Source organism: Pteronotus mesoamericanus, unplaced genomic scaffold (assembly GCF_021234165.1).
Source record: "Pteronotus mesoamericanus isolate MK-2021 breed Mesoamerican mustached bat unplaced genomic scaffold, CSHL_Meso_final contig_164, whole genome shotgun sequence".
NCBI lineage: Eukaryota > Metazoa > Chordata > Mammalia > Chiroptera > Mormoopidae > Pteronotus > Pteronotus mesoamericanus.
The window spans coordinates 22,397,948-22,418,158 of record NW_026555065.1 but is presented as its reverse complement, the minus strand read 5'-3'; the positions used below and the strand labels follow the sequence as shown (position 1 = coordinate 22,418,158).

The window sequence follows — 20,211 nt, the reverse complement described above, 5'->3', positions numbered from 1 at the left end:
GGAAGCTCAATAAGTAGAAACAATAAAATGTGAGTCAGTGCTGGGAATTTCAAGGTGGGATAGACGGAGCACTGAGCTGGGACTCATATGAAGATGGGGAAGAGAACTCCTTGCCCCATTTGCTTTCCATGCCATTGGGAGCTTGAGGGTGGGAGATATTCTTTTTAGAGAGGTTGTTTTTTTTTAGTACAGGCAGATAGACAAGCTTCTGATTGGAGACACTGGGACCCCATGATCCTGGGCAGACTGCACGTGTCCCAGGGCTGTACATGTGTAAGATGCTCATGGTCACAGAGTGAGTACTGATTTGTACCAACGAGTGACTGTCATTCAACCTGATCTAACCTCAAAGTATGAAATTAGGTCATCTAACAACCACATGTATTGGGTGCTTAAGAAAATCCTGGCATTATTTTAAATGTTTTACAAAAATTAATTTTTACAACTGCATAGCAGAATGACTATCATTATACCCATTTTATAGGTGAGAAAACTGAGTCATAGGAAAAAAAAAAGAAGTAACTCACCTAAAGTTGCAGACACAGCCATGGAGCAGCAGGCCCAGACTCTGAACCGAAGCGGTCAGCCGTCAGAGGCTGCCCTTCTCTGTGCCTCTCCAAGAGCTGCGATGCAGACCTTTGGGCCTTTCCTCAGGGGGCCAGGAGGACAGGCTGATGGTTCTTACATGGTGCAAGACCAGACACAGAGCTCCTCCAAACTGCAACCCCAGGGATCACGAGCCTGGTAGGACTCCGTGTTTCAACTGTCACTTCCCGCCTTCTCTCACAGCCCCTAACCTAGGGAGCAGGCAGGCTGCAGTCTGGGACAAACATCCACTCATCCACACCTGAAATGTGGCCAGTTCCTTTCAGCCTGAGTACCATCTACTGTGGGTAGAAGACAAGGTGGAGGCCAGGCAGACCTTCCCTTCCTCAGAGCCACTGGGCTCTCGTCCAAGAGCCCGGAAACCAACTCTTTCAGAATGACACCCGGGGACTTGACCACCAACCTGGTTCAGTATCCAATTCCAACTCTGACTCAGATGACTAATGTCGTGTGCCTGGGTAATCTGTATTCAGGGGCACTTCTTATAACAAATTTGGTCCCAATGTTTATTCTGAGGGTGGGGAGAGATGAGAGGTGGCTAGGCCAAGTGGGCAAGAAGAGACAACTGAGGATTCTGCTGAGTGGCATTTTCCACCCAGACAGTTCCACTCAACGCTGACACCAGAACATTCTAGAAGAGATACCAAATCCAATTGAAATGTCCTGATATCCTAGAGTTTTAGAAAGTAAATATCATACTCTCAAAAAGGCCTGAAATCCTCCTAGAATTTAGTATCTCACCCTTTTCAGTTTTTTTTCAGTGACACCTTGCCGTAACTTGGTGGCCAACAGTTTGATACTCTGTAAAACAGCCAATTCAATAATGCATATGCAGTACTTTGCTAGTTTTCAGTGTTCAACTTACTCAGATATTTTCCTTTCATTCCCTGACAACACCAGCACTTAACAGCAGCACATAAATGTCCCTAGCCAGGTCCTTCTTCTCTGCCCACGCAGTCTAGCTGCATGCTAGCCTCTCTTTTGCTCTCATACTCATGATCTTTCATGTCTATTTTTAGTTTTCCTGGCTCAAGCTTCTTCAGGCCACTGAAACGCAACCCTCACTCTCTTGCTCTCCCTCTGGCATGTATGCTGCTGGTGAGAGCCCCCCTGGTAAAAATTGGGGCCTAAATTGTGTGGTGCTCAGGGAAACTCATGGCTTCGGGATCACAGCTCAGTTTTTAAGATGAACGCAAGCTGGACGACTTTCTGATGGGCTTTAAACTTTGAATTGGATGTGGACATTTTTCTCTCAGGTGACAGAATCACTCCAACTTCCCCTCTGTGGTGGCTTCCTTTCCTTGAAGGTAGCTGTATTTTTTCTTTAAAAACCTGTTCCTTCCACATTTGCCTGCCATGCCAACCGTTATTAGCCCATCTGTGGCCCCACAGACAGGGGCTGAGCCCAAGTCCCCAGGGCCGATTCCCCACCCAGCCCAGGGCAAGACCACCATGGCTGGGGGCGGTAACCCAAGTGGCATCTATTCAGCCATCATCAGCCGCAATTTTCCTATTATTGGCGTGAAAGAGAAGACATTTGAGCAGCTTCGCAAGAAATGTCTAGAAAAAAAGGTTCTTTACGTGGATCCTGAGTTCCCGCCGGATGAGACCTCCCTCTTTTACAGCCAGAAGTTCCCCATCCAGTTCATCTGGAAGAGACCTCCGGTGAGTAGCTTACTGGTTGCTGGTTGGGTTTTTTTTTTGCCTCAGACAAGTAAGTCCTCCCACTCAGCACCTCCCCACAGCTCCACTGTGCACATGGGCACTGGGGGAAGGGTCCTGGCAGCAGCTGCACCAGGCTCTGTCCGTGGACGGGCTCCATTGCTTCTCTCTCTGCTTCTGTCTCTGTCTCCCTCTTTCTCTTTTTAAACATTTTGCTTTTTAAAAAAGTAATTGGAATTCAGTTTAATGCATCCTATAAAAGTAAATATTCCTTTCCCAGAACATATTGCAAACAGTCCAGATTTGGCCTCTCTGTTTAAATATCTTGCATCTTTATAAGATTCATTCAGTTTCTTGGGCTACAATCATGATGTTTCTCTTTAGTTTGCCAGTAGCCATGTCTTTCTGAAACACAGAAGTCCTGGAGAGAGGACAGTGGCAGGCGAAGATTACTTTCTCATGCATACAAGGTTAGGATTAGGAGAAATGCTAGCAATTGTTTTGTCCAAATACCTCACCTCACAAACGAGGGAATAAAGGTTCATCAGAGTGAAGTACCGGGCCCGTGAGCACATGACAGGCCAGCTTTAAACCCTGTCTCTTAGGTGACTCTTCCAGCCTCTGCGTTTCATCTACTGTGATCTCCCAGAAGGAAATCATATTCCCCTGGCTCTCTTCTCTGATCTCTTCTGTGTGACTCTTGTTCTTAATTCAAGAAATATTTACTGGGCATTTACTAGACCCAATCACTGTACAAGCAAATGGGTAGATGGCAGTGAATAAGGAAGACAAAAATTCCTGCTCTCCTGGAGCCGAGAGTCCTGAAGGGATGACGGGAATTGAGCGGCCGTCAGGAGACAATGTTCAGGGTGCTAGGGGACCATACGGCAAGGAGAGCTCACCTAGTCCAGGGAGACAAGCCCTCCCTGAGGACATCACTTACTCCGAGGCCCAAAGTTATTGATGGGTTTGATCAAGTGAAGCTGAGGCCCAATGCTGTTCATTAGTCATGTTTTCCTTTTTAACCTGAGGTGAAATACCCAACGAGCCAGTTCTCACCCTCTGTTCTTCTCAGGGCTCCTGTCCTTTCCTGAAGGTTGTGACAGTCCTGACTGTTCCAAAGGCCCTCCGTTCAGAAGTGAGGACTTGAAAGAACTTTATTCTTTAACTCAGTCGCTGCCCTGCTGCTAGGGAACTGGGAGGTCCGCCCTCCCTCATACCTTCAGGATAAGTCCGAGCCCCTTAGCTGAGATACAGACCCTTCTCAAGCTGACCCTGTCTACCTGTGCATATCACCTTCACCCTCTCCTCCTGGACCCTGACATATCCAGCTGCTCTTCCCACACCTGGGGGCCTCAGCTAATGCTGTCTGTCTGGAAGGCACTTGCTTTTATTTCATTTGCTCCTTCTCACCCTCTGTCTAAAACTCTGTTAGGTGTTACTCCCTTCAAGCTTTCTCATATCTGTTGCCCATCTTCTGAGAGCTGAGACCACTCCTGTTCATCTTTGGACCCTCTTACCCAGCACAGAGCCAGGCCCACCAAAGGTGCTCAGCTGCTGCTGGTGAAGAAACCCCACACCTGAACGTGTAGGCCACAAAGAGATAAGAGCAGCCCTGCCTTCAGGAACTGCTGGGAGTTCCTGAAAGCCTTTTCTACTACTACTGCAGAGAAAAAGCCAAAAAAATGTACAAATACCGTTTTTAGTGAAATCATTGGTGGATTTTAGTTTTAAAAGCTAGACTTACATATTAATAAAAATATTGTAAGGTTCTGTTATGCTCTAAGCCCTAGATCGGTCCTAAAACTTACACTGCCAGTATTGGCACAACATGAGAGGCACCAAAGACCTGTCTGCCCCAAACTGTGCTCCCACCACCACAAAAATCCTGAACTTTCCACTGTTGCTAAAGGTCCAGATAGCAAAGCCCACTCTTGGTTAAAATGCCCCTTCCCCCAGGGTTAAGACTAGGGGGACTGCCCTGGCCCATGTGTCTCAGTTGATTGGAGTATTGTGGTAACTGAGAGGTCGCAGGCGCGATTCCTGGTCGGGGCATATGCCTGGGTTCTGGGTCTGGTCCCTGGTGGTCCAGGTGCAGACGATTCCCAGTCAAGGCACATACAAGGGACAACCGGTTGAGGCTTCTATCTCGTATTGGTGTTTCTCCCCTTCAGGTGACAATAAAAAAAAAAAAAAATTGGGAAACACTGCCTATGAGGTTTATTAGCATAAATTAGCATATAGAATTAGAGATAGTCAGAATTGGAATGAATCTTGGAGATGTGGTTCAGCCCCCTCACATACAGGTGAAATGATTAGGTTCCAAAAAGGACAAATTGCTTATCTATAGTCACACCAGCTGAATAAAATTGAAAAACTGAAATGACTTCAGAACTTTCTGAAATGGAAAGCACTTTTGGAGACATAACTTTCCCATGTACTTCATAGATGCAGTGACCTTTGCCAGGCTTGAGCAATCTGAGAAGGAGGCTATGTCCTATGAGGGGCTCTTCCTGCTTTTACCGTCTGTATGCAGTTGTGCTCAGCCCCATTGGCCTAACCCAGCTCTTGGCCCTGCACAGAACTTGGCCAGCGAGTTCCCTTTGCCAACACTGGACCTAAGGAAACCTCCCAGACAGAAGCCCCTTTCTGCTCTAAACAGGTGGCTTTATTCTCTGTAGTTCCCATACCTGGAAATCTCTTGACTCTTTTTAAGGATAGAGTTTAGGTAAGTTTCCCAAGCTGCAACTCATCATGAACCATATTTTACCAAGTCTAGAAGCTTTTGGCGCTGGTACTTTCCTGATTTTATCAGAAGGTGTCCAAATAAGGTCACGACCACCACCCAGCTGACTGCAACTGAAGAAAACTTTCTAACATAAGACTCATCACAATTTCAGAGATACTGAAATGTGTGAATTTTCGGGGGGGGGGTGCCTTAGAATGGAAAAGTAAGACAAATAAGGCCCCTTTCCCACTTAACTCAGCTCTACTATCCCCTTCCTGCTCTTCTTCCCAAACCATTTCTTTCTCCCATGCTGCCTATCAACATGGATCCAACCAGGCCTGCTGGGTTTTGCTGTCTGTCTGTCTGTCTGTCTGTCTGTCTGTCTGTCTGACCTGGTGTCCTGTCCCTTCCGGAGTCCTCATCTCCAGGCAGACCCAGCTTCTGCCTTGTCCTAAGGCCGTTACACTAGAGGGGAAATCACTTTATTCTTCAGGTGAGGTCTTGTTACTACTACAAAATTACCTTTGATTTTATGTGCCTATTTAGCCAAACGTGCTTAACAAATGTCAACCCTTAGCATGGCAGACTCTTCCACTTCTCTCTGCAAGAGGAAAAGTCATAAGGAAAAATAGGGAAGATACTCAAGACTACAGAAAAAGTAATTTCTCTCTTGGATATGGTTGTTTTCTATGGGAAAAAAAGAAAAAAAGTGTTATTCACTTACAAGAGGAGGAGAGCTAGAAACCAAAGAGAGTTGGGGACAACAGAGCAGGAGGCCACCCACCCCAATGTCATCCCTCTCCTTGACCTGACCCTCAAAGACATCTTTAAGGATGGTGAACTTGTGAAATGCCTGAGGCAAGTGACTTCCAGGTAAAGGAAGAAAGTTAGTCCTTGATTTTTATAGGCAAGACTGAGCCAACACACAGGGAAGTAAGAGTGTGGAAAGCACAGGGGTGGAGAAAAAGGAAGAAACATAAAGAGGCAAACTGCCAGGAACCCACTGAGCTCTGGGGGGGAGTGAGGAGGCTCTGCCCTCAGAGGCTAGGAAGTGGGGGTGCAAGATCTCCAAGGAGCTGGAAGCCCCCAGCTAATACCTGGGGAGCATTCTGCTGAAGAGAAACTGACGCTTGCTTTACCATTTTCACCCAAACTTCAAGTTTAAATAATCACCATCAGAACTTTTAGACATGTATTATATACCCCCAGAACATCAGGAATACAGGATAAAAAATGCTATTAAAAACTCCCTATAAGTCATAAGATTGAAAATGTTTGGGAACTGCTTCTTTCAGCTACTCCAGGTAGATGGATATCTTTCCTGATGTAGAGGTTTTGAAGGGAAAACAGATACCCCATCTCCTTCAGTAACCTGTAGTTAGTACCTTTCACAGCCTGGAAATTCATCCTTATTTCTAGCCAGAACTCTTCCAGCCACAATTTCAGCGCATTATCTCTAGCTCCGAACCAGAAGACAGTGAAATAGAGTCAGCTGATTTTATCTATAGAGTAGTTCTCCCTGTTCGTGAATGTCATTCTTCCTTTACTTACTTCAACTCAAATTGTCATAAAACTCCCCTAACTTTACCCCATAGGTATGATTTTTCCAAAGCTGGGGAGGTCAGTGCTATGATCCATATACATACAGTCAGTCGATCCTAATTATTCATAGACACTGCAAATTCACCTACTCACTAAAGTTTGTTTGTAATTTCACAATCAATATCCATGGTGCTTCTGTGGTCATTTGTGGGCAGGTGGAGGGCAGTGAAAAATTTGAGTCTCCCTACACATACATTCCCATCCGAGGTCAAACGTAGCGACTCTCTGTCTTCCTGCTTCAGTCCTTTTCAGTCTATTTAGTGTCACATTTTTCACGTTTTTGTGCTTCTTGTTGGTGATTTTTATGTTTAAAATGTCCCCTAAGCCTAGTGCTGAGGTGGTTTAGTGTTCCTAAGTTCAGGAAGGCTGTGACGTGCCTTAGGGAGAAAATATGTGTATTAGGCAAGCTACCTTCAGGCATGAGTTATGGTACTGTTGGCTGTGAGTTCAGTGTTAAAAAAATAAATAACATACATTAAATAAGGCGTCTTTATACAAAGACACATAAAATAAGGTTGTGTATTTATCTGTTTATGAAAATGTGATCAGAGAGACTCACAGGAATCTAATCTTGTATTTCCTCTAGGAGCAGTAGCTCAATATTCACTAATTCAGCGTTCCCAGCAACTTTATAGAACATAACTACTGTAAATAAGGAGAACTAACTGTACTTCCTATATCCTCTGTATTCTTTTTTTAGTTACTAATTATATTTTTATTTTTTAATTAATTAATTTATTTTTTCAAATACATTTGTCTCTGCCTACCCTCCACCACTTTCCCTTGCCCCCTCCCCCCTCCCTCCCTCCCTCAACTCTTCCCCTTTGGTTTTGTCCATGAGTCCTTGCTATATGTTCCTTGACTTTCCCTTTCCCTTCCTTTTCCCCCGCCCCCCCCTTCCCTCTTGTCTCTGTTGGTTTCTTTTCCTTTCAGTATTGCTGGTCTTATTTTCCTTGCATCTTTGTATTGTTGGTTAGGTTCCACTTATATATCCTCTGTATTCTTAAATATCACAACTCAAAATGATACTCTATTAAGAGTATGATCAACATGAAACAAGGCAGCATATTTTAATCCATTACAGTCAAGATCCTTTTTGATGTTCAAACTGTCCCATCTTTGAAGGGTGGGAGCCCATCCCCTCCACACCTATAAGTTGACCGTATCATTTGACATGACCCCATTGATCTTGAATAGCTTCCTTGTTTTCTGGCCATGATAAAATGTCCCATGCTCATCTTGTACATTTCTTGCCCCAGACCTGGAATGAAACATTTCTTCAAGGAGCCTGGTTCCTTTTAGTCTGAAGTGGCATTGAAGAAAAGGGGTGGAATGGAGAGGATAAGTGACCGCCAACTTCTAGGACCCAGTGCTTGGCCATTGCACCAGCACACTCTTAAACTGGAAACTTCCTGACAACCTGTGGTGACACGAAAAGTCCCTTGCTCTAATGACACCTCCCATGTGCTCCGTTGCCTCTATAATTAACATTCCACCCTGTGCATCTTCCCAGTCAAGGGTTCACTTGACCTGTGTTACTCAATTCGGACAAGAAGAAATTCTAGGTCGGCACAGAATAGAAGTTACTCCATGCCGGCGTGAGAAGAGAGGGAGGGAACAGAAGCACAGAAACATGTAGGCTGTGAGCAGTGAGCCCTCTGTGGTCAGGGCACAGGGCCCAGTCTCTGTAGAGCTTCGTCTCTCAGGGACATTATTTATCTTTCCAGTGTCTCTGGCTCATCAGGCAGGCTGCTTGTAACCTGTTTTAGAGTGTCATCATCTGTCAGACAGTTTAGAGAGAAGTGGGATCGCTGGGCTAGCCCAGGAAGAACTGGAGGCATTGTGCAGAGTGGTTAAGACAGCTGGATTTAGAACCGAACGACCTGCTCTGAACCCTGGCTCTGCCACTAGCAAGTCACGTAACTTTCTAAGTTTCGATTTTCTTTTCTGTGATGGCATCATAATATTCTAATCTTATGGTTGCTTTGAGCTAGCATCCATAAAGTCCTAGAAGGTGCCCAGTGTTAGGTAGCAATTACCATTAGCACAGGCAGCAAAGGACAGGAGCATAACACAGTGATGAAGAGCACAGGCTTTAAAGTCAGACAAACTTGATTCAAATTCCAGCTCTACCTCTTAACAATATAACCTCAGAGAAGTTACTGACCATTTCTGAGTCTCAGCTTCCTCATCTGTGAAAACAAAATAAAAGTTCCTACTCTCATGGAGTTGTTGTAAGGATTAAATGAGATACCGTACATGACATGCTGTGTTGGAGCCTCTCTCGGCTAGACAGGTCCACTTGGGGCTCGGGTAGAGGGAAGAAGATGCATGGAGCCTTGGGGATGCTTGACATGTCTTTTATCAGGACAGTCACATAGGCACAAGCCCAGTCCAGGGAAATCACAGAGGCCGCAAAGCCTGTATCTGTGCCACAGGGCATGAGCCCATGCAGAGGAAGTCACACAGGCCACAAGCCCGCTTCCAAGTCAGTGCCCCGACTCCCACCCCATCTAAAGCTCCTATCCCTTTTATACTAGCCCTAAACAAAGCAGACAATCAAGCCAGAAGGTGAAGTAGCTATCATGAGCTGCGCTTGTGATTCTACTCAAGGCTACAGGGCAGTTTATCGCACCCAAGGCTCAAGGCCGTGACACCCGAGCAAAAGCGTGTGGGAACACTGCTTTATCAGATTCCTCCAAGGTTGTGAGGAGCTGCTTCCTCCAGTTACCCACACATGTAGGTGAGGGAGCCAGACTGCCTCCACTTACCCTTCACAAGCTTAGCACAATGAGTCAATAAATAGCAATGATGGTAATTGAAAGGCAAAATGAGATGCCCAGTTGAGAGCCAGCCCTCCTTCTTTCTACTCAGCAAAGAATCATAACAGTGTCATCCTGGGGTTGGACGGGGCGGGGGGGGGGGGAGGGAGGGTGGCGCACAAGTATTAGCAAAACTGACAATTCTATAAATAACTTTTAGGACTGCCTTTCATTACATTCCAAAGACAACAGCTCCTCCTGAGGGTCATGATGGGTACAGAGCTTAGACATCACATTGAATATACTGGAATAACTCAGCAGTACAATGCTTCAAATGGGCTAGGAAAGAATAGAAATAACCAAGAAATGTATGAAAAAATGCATTTCCCTGATTATAAATAAGTCAGAGCATCTTTTTATGCATTTATATATTTCTTGACCATTTCTTATCTTGCTGTCCATGTTAGTGTCTTTGGCTCATTTTTCTATTGAGCTGTTTGTCTTTTTCAGCTTAAATTATAGCCATTCTTTATATATCTTGATACTAATCATTTATTGGTTAGATGTACTATAAAGATTTTCTCCCACTTGGTGGCTTGACTTTCACTCTCTGAAGGGTACTTTTAATTTGAAAAATTCTTAATTAAAAGCTCTAAATTAATTCTTAATTTGTTGTTTTTTTCCTTTATGGTTAATACTTCGTGTTCTGTCTAAGCTTTTCTTAAACCAAAGTCATTCTTCTTTATTATTATTTAGTAACTTTACTTTTCTGCCTTTATATTTGGGTCTATAATCCATCTAGAAATAATTTTTTTCATGTAACATAAAATAGAGATCACATTTTGTTGGTTTTCATGTGAATATTCAAACATCTTAGCACAACATATTAAAAAACACAGTCCTTCTTCCTCTGTTTTGCAATGCCACCTTTAAATAAATCAATTGTCTATCAATGCGTGGTTCTGTTTCTGTGCCCTATTGTGTTCCATTTGCATTTGTCTATTTTTGTGCCAATGCAACATCTTGTGCCAATAAATCTTGACATCCAGTAGAACAAGTCCTCCTAACTTGTTTCTCTTCTTCAATATTGTTTTAGTTATATAAGATTCTTTTCCTTTCCACTTAAATTTTAGAATCATAGTGTTGAGTTCCACAAAAAATGTGGTAGGGATTTTCATTGAGATTGTATTGAATCTATATGGAAGAATGCACATCTTGACAATATTGAGTCTTCCCATCCATGAAGAAGGAATGTCTCTCCATTTAACCAGTTCTCCGTTAGTGTTTCTTTCAATCAAGTTTTTTTAAAAATTTTCACTGTAAAGGTCTTGAATATTCTTTGTCAGATTTATCCCTAGGCATCTTTTGTTTTTGTTGTTATTTTTATAAGTGGCATGTTTCTTAAAATTATACTTGACTTCTCAAGCATAAACATTCATTTGACTCATACATTATAAACTCTTAGTAATTCTAATCATTTGATTGCTGATCCCAAGTTATTGTTCTGTAAACTTTGTGTTTCTATAGTTAGGTGATCCGCCCAGTACATTATGCACAACTGTATTTATCAGCCTAATTTTTGTCTTATTGTAGTAAACACTCCAACATTCTGTTCATAATAAAGGAGCTAACAGGAATCTTTGTCTGGTTCCCAGACTTAAAGGGAATATTCTTAATGTTTAACTGTTGAATAGATTTACTGTAGATTTACTTGTAGATACAACTTATTATTAAGAAGCTCCCCTCTATTCCTGCTTTGCTAAGAATTTCTTTTAAAATCATAAATGGTTGTTGAACTTTATCAAATACTTTTCCCACATTACTTGAAAAAATCATGTAATTTTCCTCCTTTAAACATTTACAGAAGATTAAAACTCATGAACAGTAAAATGACAACAAACTCACAACTATCAACAATTAAACCTAAAAAAAAAATAACTAAGCGTACAACTAGAACAGAAAACAGAATCACAGAAATGAAGATCACATGGAGGGTTATCAGCAGAGAGGGGGAGAAGGGAGAATGGGGAAAAGGTACAGGGAATAAGAAGCATAAATGGTAGGTACTAAATAGACTGGGGGTGGGTTAAGAATAGCATAGGAAACGGAGAAGCCAAAGAAATTGTATGTATGACCCATGGGCATGAACTAAGGGAGGTGGGAATGCTGGCAGGAGGTGGGGGATGTAGGGTGGAAGGGGATAAAGGGAAGAAAAAATGGGACAACGGTAGTAGCATAATCAATAAAATATACTAAAAAAATAAATAAAAAGAAAAAAGAAAAAATAGTTACATTAATAGAGTTTTCCAATGTTGACCCCCTTGCATTCTTAGAATAAACCAAACTTAAAATATATTATCTTTTTTATACATGACTCAACATTGTTTTGCAAACCTTTTATGTAAACTTTTGCATATATAGTTAGATTGGCTTATTATTTCACTTTCTTGTGCTGTTCCTTTATGTTATCAAGGTTACACTAGCCTCATAAAACGAGTAGGGAATGTCCCTTCTTCTGTTCTATGAAATAGGTTGTGTAAGATGAAAACTACATGTTCTTTAAATATTTGGTAGACTTTTACCAGTGTTTTTCTAAAAGAAGATTTTTATTCATTGATGCAACCTCTTCAAAAACCATGGGATCATTTGAAATTGTTCTCTCTCTTTTTTGTTTACTACAGTAGTAATATTTATTTGTCTCAGAATTTGTAGTGACTCTTCTTTTATCTCTACGAAAGCTTTTTTTCTATTTTTCTCTAAAGTCAATCTTCTATTTTTCTCTAAAGTCAATCTTGTTGGATATTAATATAGGTACATAGGCTTTAGGGGTAAGTCTTTGCTTGATTTATTTTTTTTATTCCTTTACTTCCAACATTTTTATGTCCTGATATCTTTGGTACATTTATTATAAACATTGTATAACTCTTTTTAGAAAATGCAACCTAAAAACTTTTGTCTTTTAACTGAAGATTTTAGTCTATTTACATTGATTATGAGCATGATATATTTTGAATTTATTTTTATCATCTACCATAACCTTTCTGTTTGTATTGATTTTTAAATGTTTCTTTTTCTCTTTATTCCTGTTTTTAAAAATTGATTAAAAGTGTTTTCTCTCATTTTTTTCCTTCATACTAGTTTGGAAGCTATTGAATATTTCTGTTTTTTCAGTAGTTGTCCTAAATCTTTAGCATACCTATTATTTTGATAAAGCCTGAAAAGAGTCAATAATTTTATTTTCTTTATAAACAACATGAAAACCATATAGCACTTTAACCCCAAGTACTCCTCTCCTAACTAATATGCCATTGTTTTTCAGAATTTTAGCTCTATCTTCATTTTTCAACCTCAAGAATTAGAAAATAATATAATGTTTAACACAGTCAATATTTGTTCAGATTTACACACACTTATCAATTTCTTTACTATTTTTTCAGAGTTTTCAACTTTTCCTTCAGAATAATTTTACTTTTTCCTAAAGTATATTGTCTAGAAGTTCCTTTAGTAAGGGTCTATTTGTAGTAAGCATTCTCAATTTTTATTTGTATGAAATTTGCTCCCACTCTTGAAATGCTTTTCTTGAATGATCAGTCCTAGGTTGACTCTCAGTACCGTCTCCTACTTTACACTATTATTGAAGTCAGCAGTCATTCTTAATAGCTGGTGTCCCTTAATAGGCCATATGCCTTTTCTCTCTGACTGTTTTTAATATTTTCTGCCTTTTGTATTCTTTTGTAATATCACTCTGTTATCTCTAAACATATAGTGCTTTATATTCTTACTACTTAAGATTCATTAGGATTCCTGATTCTGAGAATTGAACTCATTGAAGAACTGTAGAAAATCTCTTGGATATTAATTTTCCCTGTATTTTCTAGTATCTTCTCCTAGAACTCCAATTGTATATGTGCTGGACTTACCTTGTTCATCCCACTCATAGCTTAACCTCTTTTTTTCTTTTTTCTTTTATTTTTAAAAATTTCTCATCTCCTTCATTCCCTGTGTGGTATTCTAAGTGACTTCTTCTGATCTAGCTTCCAGTTCACTAATTCTCACTTCAACATCACCTAATCCAATTACTGAATTATAAAATTGTAATGTGTAAACCTTAATTGAATTCTGGTTCAAAAATAAAAGCAGCTGTGAAAGACATTTGGGGGAAAAAATTAAGAAATTAACATATAGATTTGGATCTTGGATAATATTAGAGAACAATAGTTAATTTTCTTAGTGACAATGGCTTTATGGTCAGTTGGAGAGCATTCATGTCCTTAGGAGGTACTTGCTGTATCCTAAGTCAACCCCAAAGAATTTAGGTGTGAAGTGTGGTAATACCCACAACATTCTTTCAAATAGTTTAGCAAAAAAGATAAAATCTGCCTTGGCTGGTGTGACTCAATAGATTGAGTGCCAGCCTGAGAAACAGGGGGTCACTGGTTCAGTTCCCAGTCGGGGCACATGCCTGGGTTGTGGGCCAGTCCCCAGTTAGGGGTGCAGGAGAGGCAACCACACATTGATGTTTCTCTCCTTCTCTTAAAAAAAAAAGATAAAATCTATATATACACACACATATAGATAGTTAAAACAAACATGGTGAAATGTTAACAATTGTTGAATCTAGATGTAGGCTATATAGGGCTCTGTTCTTTAAACTGTTTTGTAAGTTTGAAAATTTTCATAACAAAAAGCTAGAAAAGTGGTAGCTGAAATTTAAAATTTCAATAGCAGGGTTAAAATATAAAATCAAAGAAATCTAGAATGTAGAACAAAAAAATAGGAAAATACAATAAAAATAGAGGAAGCTTAACATCTGATATGTAGGTGTTCCAAAAAAATTGAAAGGAAGAGAAATGTCAAAGATAATATAAGAATATCCCCAAAATAAAGACAAAAGTCTGTATATTAAAAGGAGTCACTGAGTACTCAGAACAAAGAATTTTAAAATAAACTAATTCCATGGTACATAAATGTGGCTTTGGAATTGGGGAGGGAGGGAAGAAAACCCTAAAAGCTTTCAGAGGATAAGACAGGTCACACACAAAGGAGTGCTCATCAAAATTGCACCCCATTTCTCAACAACACCAGATACTGGAAGCAATGAAGCAATGCCTAACAAAATTCTAAAGGAAACTGGTTTTTAACCTAAAATACCTAGTCAAATTCTCAATCAAGTGCAAAGGAAGAAAAGAGATGGAGTTAGACAGGCAAGGACTTAGGTGGTTTACCTCCTCATGCGCCCATTCTTAGGAAGATGCCAGTTGTGTGCCAATAAAATCAAGGAGTAAACCAAACAAGGGTTAGAATTCTAGAAATGAAATTCCACCCAGGTGAAGGGCTCAGTCAGTGCCAAACCCCTGCTCCAGACTTGGGGGGTGGGGGTGGGGGGGACCAGCAAGGGGCTACAGGGAAGGTCTTGGTAGAGGAACAATGAAGCTGCTAAGTTATCTGGTAAGTTTAAGTTTTTGGAAAAGCTATTGCTTGGGAAAAGCATTGATAGATACATAGAAAAATAAGAGAGTTATAAAGAATATCAGAAAGGAAATATTTATACAAAAAGAAAATGTAACACAGGATACCACCTATCAGATAAGAAGTGAGCAATATTTCCCTAATCTTCTTAAAGTAAATACTGAATTTTCATTTTACCAAAAGTTATGACATAACTATGTGGGGAAGATAGTAGACACAGAATAATATGAGAAGCCTAAATCTTATTCAGCAAAATAGGAACTCTATTGAAACTTTCTAAAAATAATAAATTAAAAAGTAATAATATAAACATATTATTCTATTTAAAAATAAAGCATTAAATACCAGAAGAATGAGCTAAAAATACTGAAAGTGGCTGTCTCTGAGAGGAGGCATTTGCAGGGCAAGAAACTGCTATTCTCCTATGTACATTTGTAGTTTTGATTTTTAAAAACTTTGTTCATGTTTAAACTGAACAAAAATAATGTTATTTTTCAAAAGAACTGAACTCAAAAATTATTTTGAGCAATTATAGTATCCTGTTTCAGATTCCTGTTAAAGACATGGTTTCCTGTTCCTATAGAATCCTGTTAAAGACATGGTTTCAGCCTCAAGCAGATGTAAGAGTCTCTGGGGGCGCTTATTTCAATTGCTAAGTACCAGACTCCAACAAGAACATTAGAATCCTTAGGTCTGGGAAGAGCCCCAGGAATATGCATTTTAAACTGACATCCCAGGTAATCCTGATGTTGATAGTGCAAAGACCACACTTGGAGAAGCAGAGAATAGACGAAGGCCAGCGGGAGTCCACGAGTGAGCGGACAGAGAGGCTGCATCCTCCTAGTAGGCAGGCTGCCGGCGCTGAGGTTCCACCGAGGCCAACTTCCTGCTCTCCCGTCAGAGTTGCCCATTTTTGTCTAGTGAAACTTTGAAAAGCTGAGCTTTCTTGTGAATATAATTCTGACGCACATTTATCCCCCTTCCCCACCTGTCACATTCACTGCCTTATAGGTTCTGTATTTGCAACCGTGGATGTCTGTTCATTGCCCCTGGGTCCCACTGTAATGGGGACTTTCATTTGAAGTTGAGTCCCCTACCCTCTGGGTCCCTAAATGGCCAGTCAAGGCCATTGATGGGATGGGTCAGGGACATCACGACAATGAGGGCTTCATTAACCTCAGACAACGGCTTGGAACAGATTCCTTCTATGCATTCAGCAGCCTGTATAGGATTAGTGTATACAGCATATTTCAAGGGCCCCATGCTGTATCCCGTTGGCCACCAGTGTCAGAGGCATGCATGCCTTTTGCTGAGGCAGAGTAAGCCTCTCTGTAATTACATTTTCCCTTTTTATGGAAGGAATCCCAGCAAGGCTGACGGAGGTACCCTAAAGGTCTACAGACCACTATGGCCTGTCCTGGGGCTGTCCCTGGCTCTTCACTACCCTTGCTGACTCCCTCTTTGACTGGCATGGTGTTGCCCCTTGACTGTCGGCTCAGGGGCCTCCAGCCAAAGCTGCTGAGTCTGACCGTGGCCTCTCTCTGGGCTGCATTCAGTGGCACCACGCTGCTGAGGGCGGAGGAGCTATATAGGCTCCGACCCATTCACAAGAGGCTTAGGTCTGGACTGGGGGCACAGTGGGACAGAGGTCACAGTAAAGGCCCAGCTCCACTTCCTGAGCAGTCACCATGCCCTACATGCTGCCAGCATTCTTCTGTGACCATGCGATTCGGGAGAGGGACAGGAGAAATGGAGAGGGCACTGTCACACGGCCCCTCAAATCTGAGGGGCAGGAATTTGGCATTCTCAAACAACAGTGCCTAGCTCAAATGTGCCTCTTTGAAGACCATGTGTTCCCAGCCAGTGTGCAGGCCCTGGGGTCCCATGAGCTGAGCCAGAAAACCAAGATGAAGGCTATCACGTGGAAAAGGCCAAAGGTAGGGATGGGAGATGTGAGGCTTCACAAGGTAGCTCCTGCGGACAGGAGATCAAGTTGTCCAGAGCCTGAGGCCTTGGGTCCCCACTCTGAGCAAGTGGCTTATCAAGGTTCTCCTATCTACATGCCCTCAGGATGCCTTCCTGCTTCCTCCTGAAACTGATGTTATTTTCTATTCCTGAACTAGAGATGATTATAATATTTTTAGGTCCCTGAGACTGCTCCCATGGGTCCCTCCAATGGACTCTCCTGTGAGGTGGGGAGTTTCTCCTGCGGCTGCAACCCCCACAGGTTTTTACAGCCAGAGACTTTGAGGTTTTCTTTTCTTGCACTGGAACCCTGAATTGCACGGTCTGTCTCACTCCCCAGCTGTTCTCCAGTTTATCTACACGCAAATGTAGGACCGCCAGGTCCACCAGCCACTGCCTTGCTGCAAGTCATCTCCGCCCAGCTGCCTCTGCCTCTCCTTCTGGGCTGGATGAATGATTCTTCTTTAACACCTTGGTTGTCAGACTTCCATACAGTTTGATTTTCTGGCTGTTCTGTTTATTTTTTGTTTTTACATTTGTTGTTGTCCTTCTTTTGGTTGTGCGAGGAGGCAAAGAGTATCTACCTACACCTCCATCTTGGCTGGAACTAGATCCAGGTTTCTGACCTATGTCATTTTCTTTCTCCCTGAGGAACTTTTTAAATATTTCTTGCAAGACAAATCTGTTGGAAATGACTTGCCACTGATTTTATTTGCCTGAGAGTTTATTTATCCTTTGTTTTTGAATGATAATCATCTGCATGTAGAGCTCTAAAATGGCGAGTTTTTCATCAATTTAAATATGTCAGTCCAATCTTCCTTGCTTGCATAGTTTCTGAAGACAATACTGCTATAATTTTTATCTTTATTTATCTATAGGGAAGGTTTTTCTTTTTCCCCTCTTGGTTTCTTTTAAGATTTCTTTTCTTTTGTCTTTGACTATCTGCAGTTTGAATATGATGTGCCTTAGTGTAGTTTTGCTTTGTTTTGTTTTGTTTTACTGGTATTTACTCTGCTTGATGCTCCTTAAGCATCATGAATCTGTGGTTTGGTAACTGTCATTAATTTTGGAAAGTTCTTGGTCATATATCTATTATAGCCCATCCTTTTAAATGTATGTTTTTGTTTACTTTATAATGTATATTATATGTTAGGACAATATACGTTAATTTAATTTAAAATTAATCAGGAGAATCAAGATGGCGGAGGAGTGAGTGGAAGTCACACTGACCTCCTCCCAGGACCAACGTGGAATTACAACTAAATTGGGAGAAATCACCTGGAACAAACAACTGAACAATAGCAAGAGAGGAACCTTGTAACCTTGGAGACAGAAGAATTGGCTTTAGCTCAATCTAACCCGTAAGAAGTGCAGTACAGACCTGAAAAGGTGGGCGGGGCGCCCACGGGCAGCAGCACCAGAAGGATATTGAAACGGGCAGTTAGATCCCCTTGAAAAGTGCGGGGTCTAAACCAAAAGTGGGGATCTCTAGCCCACAACACTAGAGCCCAAAAAGTACACAGAAAACAGCCAGCTGCAAAAAGCGGCAGGATTGCTCTCTGCCAGAGACAGGTGGCTGGATACGCAAAGAACTGTTTAAAGGACCAACGCATACATTTTTATTTGCAGCCACTTACCCTGGTCTCCGGCAAAGGTGGGGGCAGGGTGGGCTAGAGACGCCTGAGGAGAGACTGGGGAAAGAGGCTTTGGGGAGAGAACTGAGAGAGTAGCTGGCAGGATCTTGGTGCTGACTCATCCCCCATGTGGCAGCAGCCATCTTGCTCAGGCAGAAACCACTCATCCTGAGCGGCACCAGCGTCAAAGGACCCAATAGCCCCACCCCCAGGTGGTATTCCACCCTGCTCTGTGCTGTCTAAGCCACCTACTGAGTGCAGAGTGGCAGCCTCAGAGAGTAGGTCCCTGGCTAAAGGGGGCACAGAGAGGTCTGGAGACACTTGAGGAGAGACTGGGGATGGAGGCTTTGGGGAGAGAACGGACAGAGTAGCTGGCAGGATCCCAGTGCAGACTCCTCCCCCATAGGGCAGCAGTAGGGGAGGACCCAATAAGCCTGTCCCCAAGAGGGACTCTGCCCCGCCCTGAGCTTTCTAAGGCAGCCTGCTGAGTGCAGAGTGAATAGATTAACAGCTGAAGGAGACAGCCACAAACAGTAGATTCCTGGAAGTCTTGAACAGACTGCCTAAGGTCAGACAGGGTCAACATCTGACATCATCACAGGCAGATCCAGAAAGTAAAAACAGTGGTCTCCAACCATAGACAAATCAATGGAAATCAAGACAGATCAACTTAAGAATCAGAAGCAAAAGAGAAGAGTCTCACAAATAATGGGAAGACAAAGAAATACGCCCCACTCAAAAGGAAAGGAGGAATCCCCACGAAGAGATCTAAATGAAATAGAGGCAGGTAAACTATCAGATATTGAGTTCAAAACAACAGTTCTAAGGAAGCTCAATGAGCTCAGTGAGCTCAGAGAGAATTACAAAACACTACAGGGAAACTACAAGGAACTTACTGCAAACTATATCAGCATGAAAAAGGATATAGTAACTACCTATAAGAGACAAGAGGAAATGAAAAATATAATTTCAGAGTTGAAGAACACAGTAAAAGGAATCAAAAGCAGGCTCGATGAAGCAGAGGACCGAATCAGTGAGCTGGAGGACAGGTAGAAAAAAGCTCCCAGAAAGAGCAAGACAATGAAAAAAGACTCAAAAAGAATGAAGAGGCATTGAGGGAAATGCAGGACAACCTGAAATATAGTAATATCCATATAATAGGGATACCAGAAGGAGAAGAGGATGAGGAAGGGATAGAGAACCTGTTCGAAAAAGTAATGATGGAAAACTTCCCTCAGTTGAGGAGAGAAAAAGTCACACAAGTCCAGGAAGCACAGAGGGTCCCATTTAAGAGGAACCCAATGAGGCCCAATCCAAGACACATCATAATTAAAATGGCATATATCAAAGACAAACAGAGAATCCTAAAGCAAGCAAGGGAGAAAGAGGTAGTAACATATAAGGGAGCCCCGATATGGCTAGCATCTGACTTCTAAACAGAAACACTGCAAGCCAGAAGGGAATGGCAAGAAATATTCCAAGTCATGAAAAGCAAAGACCTGCAACCAAGACTGCTCTACCCAGCAAGGCTCTCCATTAAAATGGAAGGTGAAATAAGGAGTTTCCCAGACAAAAGAAGGCTAAAAGAATACACCTCCACCAAACCAGCACTGCAAAATACGCTAAAGGGACTGCTTTAAGATGAAGAAAAAGTTTCCATGAATACCCAGTTCCTTTCAGAGTTGCCAATACTTGATATTGCCAATATTTTTAATACTCATTAATTTGATTGTGACAATGTTATTTTTATTGTTTCTTTACTATTTGTTGAAACTAAACCTGT

The 20,211-nt window shown here is 41.8% G+C and overlaps 1 protein-coding gene across 2 annotated transcripts in view; it reads left to right on the top strand.

Moving 5' to 3' along the window:
* Positions 1-1,672: 1,672 nt before the first annotated feature.
* Positions 1,673-20,211, top strand: part of CAPN3 (calpain 3) — a 45,513-nt gene continuing 26,974 nt past the window's right edge. For both annotated transcript variants that reach the window (XM_054565540.1, XM_054565539.1), the window contains exon 1: positions 1,673-2,271. In XM_054565540.1, coding sequence (XP_054421515.1) covers positions 1,963-2,271 — 309 coding nt within the window. In that variant the 5' untranslated portion in view covers positions 1,673-1,962. The remainder of the gene's footprint in view (positions 2,272-20,211) is intronic.